The sequence below is a fragment of the Dipodomys ordii genome, unplaced genomic scaffold (assembly GCF_000151885.1).
Source record: "Dipodomys ordii isolate 6190 unplaced genomic scaffold, Dord_2.0 Scaffold217, whole genome shotgun sequence".
NCBI lineage: Eukaryota > Metazoa > Chordata > Mammalia > Rodentia > Heteromyidae > Dipodomys > Dipodomys ordii.
In genome coordinates this window covers 184,115-192,427 of record NW_012267433.1, presented here as the reverse complement: position 1 = coordinate 192,427, position 8,313 = coordinate 184,115, and the positions used below count along the sequence as shown (strand labels likewise).

General features: G+C 63.0%; 2 protein-coding genes across 2 annotated transcripts in view; both read right to left on the bottom strand.

Moving 5' to 3' along the window:
* Cdh15 (cadherin 15, type 1, M-cadherin (myotubule)) overlaps nt 1-501 on the bottom strand; it is a 32,302-nt gene extending 31,801 nt beyond the window's left edge. The window contains exon 1 of the mRNA XM_013035653.1: nt 451-501. Coding sequence (XP_012891107.1) covers nt 451-501 — 51 coding nt within the window. The remainder of the gene's footprint in view (nt 1-450) is intronic.
* A 551-nt stretch (nt 502-1,052) lies between these two features.
* Nucleotides 1,053-8,313, bottom strand: part of Acsf3 (acyl-CoA synthetase family member 3) — a 40,142-nt gene continuing 32,881 nt past the window's right edge. Inside the window, exons 8-12 of the mRNA XM_013035652.1 lie at nt 6,434-6,621; nt 4,233-4,458; nt 2,632-2,790; nt 1,994-2,105; nt 1,053-1,197 (exon numbers count right to left, since the gene is read on the bottom strand). Coding sequence (XP_012891106.1) covers nt 1,053-1,197; nt 1,994-2,105; nt 2,632-2,790; nt 4,233-4,458; nt 6,434-6,621 — 830 coding nt within the window. The remainder of the gene's footprint in view (nt 1,198-1,993; nt 2,106-2,631; nt 2,791-4,232; nt 4,459-6,433; nt 6,622-8,313) is intronic.

Below are 8,313 nucleotides of genomic sequence, written 5' to 3'. Positions count from 1 at the left end.
TGGTTGTTGTGGCACCTGATTCTTGTCCCTTGCACTGCTGGTGGAATGGGGCACCCTAGGGGCTGCGGCCTTTGGGGCCCCGGGGTGCGGGCCTGTGGGGCCCCGGGGTGCAGGGACCCTGCGGCCCCCGGGGTGCGGTGTGTGCGGCCCCAGGCTGCAGGGACAATGCGTGGGGCCCCGGGCTGCGGTGGTAACGTGTGCAGCCCCTGGGCTTCGCGCCTGTGGGGCCCCTGGGCTGCGGCGTGTGTGACCCCAGGCTGCAGCGTGTGTGACCCCAGGCTGTGGTGGTAACGTGTGTGACCCCAGGCTGCGGTGAGGGGCCTTGTGTCTGGCACTCACACTTGGGTTCTCTCCTCTTTCCTCAACTCCCTTTCCATCTACAAACTCAGAGTTCTGGTTCCATTGTTCATTCTGTCTGGAAATCCTACGTGTCCACAGGAATGCTCTTACTGATCCTCTCCGGCAGTTCTGGAAGACGAGGTGTAGCCGGGGAGACCCCATGTCAGTCTCCAGCCCAGCCTGGTCCACGCCTCGCAGTGGTGACTCCCAGACGCCCCACACCGCCTGCACGCAGCTCCTGCCCGAGATCCTCCCGCCGCAGCCTCCGATCCCCACAGGCTGTGGGGCAGTGGCCGGAGCCCGCCCTGCATCCCGGGGAGGCGGGGGGGGGGGGCTAAGAATAAAATGTCTGTTTCCCGTCCCCATCCTGAACTAGAGTTTGACCCCAAGGCCTTGTGCTGCTGGTCTCTTACCAAGGAGCCATGCTGCCAGCTGGTTTTTAGTTTCCTCCCTTTTAAACAAAGCAATTGTTTAATCAAAGCAGCAACTGGCCAAGCGTGCTCTTTCTGCGCCTGTGCTGAACTGCAGAGCGCCAGCTGTGATTTTGCAAATCCAGGGGAATCTTTAATCGCCCAGCTGTGCGGCTCTGATGGAGCAGGGCCTCCCACTGTTCGTGGAACTGTGTTGGACAGCCGGAAATATCTCCACGCCGGGAGGGGAGGGGGGCACGCTGGGTGGGAGCGGGTGGGCGGGGGAGTCGGCGTGAAAACGTCTCAGACTCCAGGGACAGAACCTGGGGCGAGGCTACTGGCTGCGGGGAGACGCTCTGCCACGGGCTCCCGGGGGGCCCCGCTCTGCCCATGTGGCCTCACACAGGACCACAGGTGCCACGCAGGACCTGGAATCTGGAGGACGGCCCTGAGAAGAGGAAGGCAGGGCGGGGACAGGGCCGCTGGGACAGGGCCGCTGGTGACAGGGCCGCTGGGACAGGGCCGCTGGTGACAGGGCCGCTGGTGACAGGGCCGCTGGTGACAGGAAGGAAAGCAAGGAGCTGGGTAGGACTGAGGAAGAAGCCGCGGCCGCGGGACCCGGCACTAAGGGACGGGAAGGAGGAAGGGCTGAGCCGGGCTCACGGGGTGCGGGAAAGGCAAGGCCTCCTGGGAAGCCGCCCGGCAGGAAGCGGCAAAGGCCGGGAGTCACGGGCGGCCGAGCGAGTCTGGCGGAGGGGCAGTTGGCCCCGCGCCCGTGGCCAGGTCTGGACTAGCCAGACCTTCCCCGTGGCATCCAGCTGAACCACACATGAGCCTCATCCTGAAGCGGAGTCCTCGGAACACGTTTCTACCACCCAAAAACAGGCTTCCTGGCCCAGTCTGCAGGCCGACGCTGCCCACTGCCCACGTCACTCCGTGGGGGCAGAGGGCGGCACCACTCCAGGCCCACTGCTGGCCGGCCAGCCCCCCCTCCCCCGACGGTGGACGCCGAGACCCGGGACCCTCACGTCCCATCCCCCGGCCAGCCAGCCCCCCCCTCCCCCGACGGTGGACGCCGAGACCCGGGACCCTCATGTCCCATCCCCCGGCCGGCCAGTCCCCCCCTCCCCCGACGGTGGACGCCGAGACCTGGGACCCTCATGTCCCATCCCCCAGCTGGCCAACCCCCCCCTCAACGGTGGACGCCGAGACCCGGGATCCTCACGTCCCATCCCCCGCCCTACCTGGCCCACGCCTTGAGGTCTCTGTGGGACAGGGAGTGTCCTTTTTGAAGGGACACCACAGCTGTGACTCGCTGGCCCCACGTCAGGTCTGGAACTCCGATCACAGCCACATCTGAGGACAGAAGAAGGATATCTGAGGAGTCCCTGGTGTCCTGCCGTGGGGGGGGGGGCAGGTTCCCACAGCGCTCCCTGGTGTCCTGCCATGGGGGGGGCAGGTTCCCACAGCGCTCCCTGGCTCAGCCTCCACGGGCTCCTGGCAGGGGCGAGGGATGGGGCTCAGCCTCCACGCGGCTCTGGGCCTGCCAGGCAGGGGCGAGGGCTGGGGGGCTCAGCCTCCACGTGGCTCTGGGCCTGCCAGGCAGGGGCGAGGGATGGGGCTCAGCCTCCACGCGGCTCTGGGCCTGCCAGGCAGGGGCGAGGGCTGGGGGGCTCAGCCTCCACTCGGCTCTGGGCCTGCCAGGCAGGGGCGAGGGCTGGGGCTCAGCCTCCACGCGGCTCTGGGCCTGCAGGGCAGGGGCGAGGGCTGGCCAGGCCTGCAGGCTGCCTGGGTATGGTGGGCGGGTTTCCATCAGCCCACGCGCCCTGGTTTGGCCCACAGCACTCCAGGTGATGGGCAGGGCAGGGCCCCTGTCCCTTACCGGTGATGCTGGGGTGGGTCAGCAGGTGACGCTCGATCTCTAGGGCACTGACTTTATAGCCTCCGGTCTTGATGATGTCCACTGATGTCCGGCCTCGAATCCAGTACTTGCCATCCTTGAACACAGCGGTGTCCCCTAGAAAATGTGCTTCTGAAACACCTGGACACATTCGGTCCCCAGAGGGTAAACTCTGGGGTCCTGGCAGTAACTATGGGAGTTGTGGAGGGCTGTGTGCACGCATGTGCGTGCACACACACACACACAAACACACACACACACGCACACACAAACACACACGTGCACACACAGACGCATACACACACACGCACACATAAACACACACGCACGCACGCACACACGCATACACACACACGCACGCACATGCACGCACGTGCACACACACATGCGCACACATGCACACACACACATGCACACATACACGCACACACACACATGCACACATACACGCACACACACACACACGCACACGCACGCACATGCACACGCGCACACACGCACACGCACGCACGTGCACACACATGTGCGCACACACGCACACATACACACATGCACACGCACACACACGCACACACACGCACGCACACACACACACAGAGGACCTGTCAAACCCTAGCATCCACGCCCCATTCCTGTGGGGCCCACTCCAGCCCACCCCTTCCCCACACCCCTCCTGCCACTGTGGGCGTCCAGTCCGCCAGGACCACGGTGCGCCAGCTGGGGTCAGAAACATCTCGGACTCAGAAGCCAAGCTAGTCAAAGCCACAGCACCACTGGGATGGGCACAGTGTGGCATTCTCAGAGCAGGCATCAGGCACAAGGTTTGACGGCTTGCCCTGACGCAGGCCCGGCAGGCTGGGTCGGCCCACGGCCGGCCCCTCGTGCTGTGCCCCACATCCATGAAGACACCCCCACCCCGTGCTGGGCAAAAACAAGCCAGCCCAGCACGGGTGGCGCCTACCTGTCATCCTAACCACTCAGGAGGCTGAGACCTGAGGATTGAGGTTCAAAGACAGCCAGGGCAGGAAAGTGAGATTCTTTAATTAACCCCCAAAAGGCCAGAGGTGGAGCTGTGGAAGGGGTGGGAGGGAGAAGGAGGAGGAGGCCAGGGGTGGGAGGGAGGAGGAGGAGGAGGAGGAGGCCAGGGGTGGGAGGGAGGAGGAGGAGGCCAGGGGTGGGAGGGAGGAGGAGGCTCTGCTGGTCCCTAGTGGCAGGCTGTCAAGTAGGGAGTTAAAGGTAAGTCTTTGCTGTGAAATGCATATCAAACAAGTTAAGTAACATTTACTTTTCGTAGCAACGTATTTATGGAAATGCATGGAATGGGCTTCAGCGTCTCCTGCCAGCGCATCTCCACAGCCTGACATGCATTCAGGGCATTTGTTCTGACAGATACAAGGTAGCAATCAATACAATCTTATTACATGGATTTATGCACTGCTTTCAAATACAGGGCTATTTCATGTGTCTGCCTCAGACCATAATTGAAAATAAATCTCTCCAATGCGCAGATTCTAATTTTCTGGATGCATGAGTGGGGGGGGGGTGAAGGCCTTGCCAAGGTAAGCCTACAAGCTGCCGCCTACGGGGGCTGCACCACTGGACAGGGAGCTGCACCGCTGGGCAGGGAGCTGCACCGCTGGGCAGGGGCTGCCGTCCACGGGAGCTGCGCCGCTGGCCACGGGCTGCCGTCCACGGGAGCTGCACTGCTGGCCAGGGGCTGCCGTCCACGGGAACTGCGCCGCTGGCCACAGGCTGCTGTCCACGGGAGCTGCACTGCTGGCCAGAGATGACCCTGGCCTGAGCCAGGCTCTGGCACAATGGCAGGAGCCTGCAGGCACCCCGAGATGCGCCTGATCCTTGAAGCTCTGGGGACTCCAGGCCCACCTCTGAGCCCCTCCTGTCTTGCAGGGGAGAGGATGGAGCTGGTAGGGGAGGCACTGGTGCCCACCAGAAACCTCAGGCTCCCCTGGGGCTCCGCAAGGGCCACCTATCCAGAAGCTGTCCTGAAGGCCAGCGAGAGGGGCTGTTCATGGCAGAGCACAGCTGGCTACCACTGCCTGCTGCCACGATCCCTCCGGGAAGGAACGTTGTCCGAGATCACGCCTGTAATTCTAGCTACTCAGGAGGCTGAGATCTGAGATTTGAAGCCAGCCCGGGCAGAAAAGTCCCAGTTAGACTCTTATCTCCAGTTAACCACTCAAAAACCAGAAGTGGGGCTGTGGCTCAAATGGTAGAGGCTAGCCTTGACCAAAAGCACTGAGGGACAGCGCCCAGGCCTGGAGTTCAAGCTCCACAACCAACCAAAAAAATAGTAAAACAGAGCTGGCAGCTTTGCAGGGTTGTAAATCTCACCAAATCCTGCCTGGGACCGTGCCGGCCTGACCGATCTGCTCTCCCTCTGGAGACAAGAACCAATGGACGCTTTCCTTTCTTTTTTATAAAGAAAGGCATAGAAAGAAGAGTAGCTAGACCTGGAAACTGGAGAGCAGATGACAAGGGGCTCAGAGCTGGACAGAGCCATAAGGGCTGCCCTGCGGGGCAGGTGGGGCAGGACGCGGGGTTTCCCCAAAGGCGGTGATACCCGCCTCCTTCCTCAGGAGGAAGACGGAGCCGCTGGCAGGGGCCTGGCCCGGTCAGCACAGCCAGGCTCCATCCACCAGCCTCAGGGTGGGGGACACAGCGAAGAAAAAGCACCAAGGAGACAGTTAGGCCCCGCTCACTCTGTCCTGCTGTGATGGTGCTGTCGACACCGTTCCAACGATCAGAACTTAAAGGAACTTTCACCAGACTTCTAGCAATCACATAGATTAAAAACGCCAACCGTCTCCCAATACACCATTGATAACCACTTGAAGAACGCAATAGGAAGACACCCACTCTGCACGGGCAATGATGCTAAACCTGATAAAACTATGGGGAATTCGGCAGGCAGTGGAAGGGAGGGTGAGCCAGACGGTGGAGGTGTACTGGAGGCCCCCAGGAACACCCTGGCTGACATGGAGGGGGACAGCCCCCCAGGGTGCCCCATGGCCTCCTGCGTGCCCAGGCCTGCCGGAGGGCAGTGCTGGCCCCTCTGGAGTGCTGTGTCTCTTGCAGTGGGTACGCTGGCATTCGCGGGCCCACCCACCCACGGCAGTTCACTGCAGGGTGAGGCAGGGTCCGCTCCCCAGCCCAGACCTGGGGTCCAGCCCAACCCAGTAGGCTGATGGTATGCTTCCACACAGAGCTGTCACAGATTCAACAAGTCATCCGAGTTCCTACAGAGGATTAGGGGGCAAAGGTTGACGGGTCACGTTTATAAACCCATCTGCTGCCATATGTTGAAGACATGTCTCAGCCTTGGCCAAGAGGGCCAAGGATGCCCTGGCACAGACCAGGGAGGAGCCGCCGAGGCTCCGCTGGCCACGCTGGCCATGCCAACAGGCTTGGCATGGAGCAACGGGGCAGGAAAACCGTAGGGAAGGGCCCGCCACACAGCAGGTGCACCAAAGCAAAGCCCGTGAGCACAGTCTCTCTTGGAGCAAGAGCCAGCCCCCATCGGCTCCTCCCTGCTGGCATGTGGGAGCTGCTCTCTGAGCCACTGCCCTCTGCGGCCAGGAGCCCATGGCTCTCCTTGATGGCTTGTTACTACTAACCATGCATTGTGACGTGTGTACTGATGGACTGCGGTAACCCCTGGCCTTCAGGCCTGGAAAGTTACCCCTCTCCTGAGCCCGGCCTGCGCTTCCACAGGAAAGACTCGTCACTCAAGACTGCCTGCCTAGCCACCTGGCTTGCGGCTCACCGTCTGCCTGCCCGAGCCCCAGGCGCCCGGGATCATCTGGGCAGGCAGACAACACCGGACGTGCTCGGAGCAGGTCTGTGTGGAAGTCAGCGTCTGGGGAGCTGCTGAGGCTTTCAGGGGAGCCGCTCCAGGGACGGGGACCCTTGCAAGCCGTGAGTCTCCTACCATGCTCTCCAGGCAGAGCCGGGCTTCAGGAAAGGGGGCAGAAGAGGCAGAGTGGCGGGCATCAAGGGGTGACCTCTCCAGGGCCTGGGGAGGGGTGGTGGACAGGGTGACCTCTCCAGGGCCTGGGGAGGGGTGGTGGACAGGGTGACCTCTCCAGGGCCTGGGGGAGGGGTGGTGGACAGGGTGACCTCTCCAGGGCCTGGGGAGGGGTGGTGGACAGGGTGACCTCTCCAGGGCCTGGGGGGGGGGAGCTGGTGGACAGGGTGACCTCTCCAGGGCCTGGGGGGGGGAGCTGGTGGACAGGGTGACCTCTCCAGGGCCTGGGGGAGGGGTGGTGGACAGGGTGACCTCTCCAGGGCCTGGGGAGGAGCTGGTGGACAGGGTGACCTCTCCAGGGCCTGGGGAGGAGCTGGTGGACGGGGTGACCTCTCCAGGGCCTGGGGGAGGGGTGGTGGGTGGGGTGACCTCTCCAGGGCCTGGGGGAGGGGTGGTGGGCGGGGTGACCTCTCCAGGGCCTGGGGGAGGGGTGGTGGGCAGGGTGACCTCTCCAGGGCCTGGGGAGGAGCTGGTGGACAGGGTGACCTCTCCAGGGCCTGGGGAGGAGCTGGTGGACAGGGTGACCTCTCCAGGGCCTGGGGGGGAGCTGGTGGACGGGGTGACCTCTCCAGGGCCTGGGGAGGAGCTGGTGGACGGGGTGACCTCTCCAGGGCCTGGGGGAGGGGGAGCTGGTGGACAGGGTGACCTCTCCAGGGCCTGGGGGAGGGGTGGTGGGCAGGGTGACCTCTCCAGGGCCTGGGGGAGGGGTGGTGCACTGGGCTCTCCCAAATGTCAGAACAGAGCTTATGTGACAGCTTATGCCAGAGTCTGTGCGGCAGGAGGGACTGGCCGGGGAAAGGGTTAAGTTTAATTTATCCTGATTTCTACTTAATATCATGCTCTCCCCGTAGGAGCAGCAGCTGCGAGCTGATTGCACACTCTCATTATGCAGTCTGTGTCACTAATGGCCTGTGACAAAGGCTTGCCGGCTTCCAGGCCTTACCCCCGAGAGCCAATTAAACACACACTCCCTTCCTGTGTGCAGCACATTACAATGAAATTAAACTGAATTTCAAAATCACTCTCTCCTGAAGACATCTCTTTACGATAATTAATGCGGCGGGAGCCGTCGGGGCGCCCGCTGCCCACGTGGTGCCCGGCCGCCTGGGGCTCTGGGAGCCAGGCCTGGGCAGAGCCCAGGGTTAGGAGCCTGTGCCTCTCCAGGAAAAGCAGTGGCTTCCTGTCTGAACTTAGACATGGAAGGCGGCGATCACAAAGTAAGCTGGGTCTCGGCGGAGGTGGCCGGGAGCGCGGGTGGGGCCCGAGGGGCACATCCGCACAAAAGCAGCGTCTCTCAAATATGGCATTTGAGGGACAATCTCAGGGCGGAGTGGCTTCTCCCAGAGCTGGCATGGGAGGGGTGTCTTCAGAGGGAGCGCTGGGCGGGTGTGTGGCAGCACTCCTTGGCAGGCCACAGGGACAGGAGCATGTCCCGCGTGCCTGGGGCCCAGCCCCGGGCACCACCAGGCAGCCTGGCACCTGCAGGACATGCCCAGGCCCTGCTTCTGCTCTGGGCACCGGCCAGCACCCCACACAAAGCCTCTGCTCTGGGCACCGGCACCCCACACAAAGCCTCTGCTCTGGGCACCGGCACCCCACACAAAGCCTCTGCTCTGGGC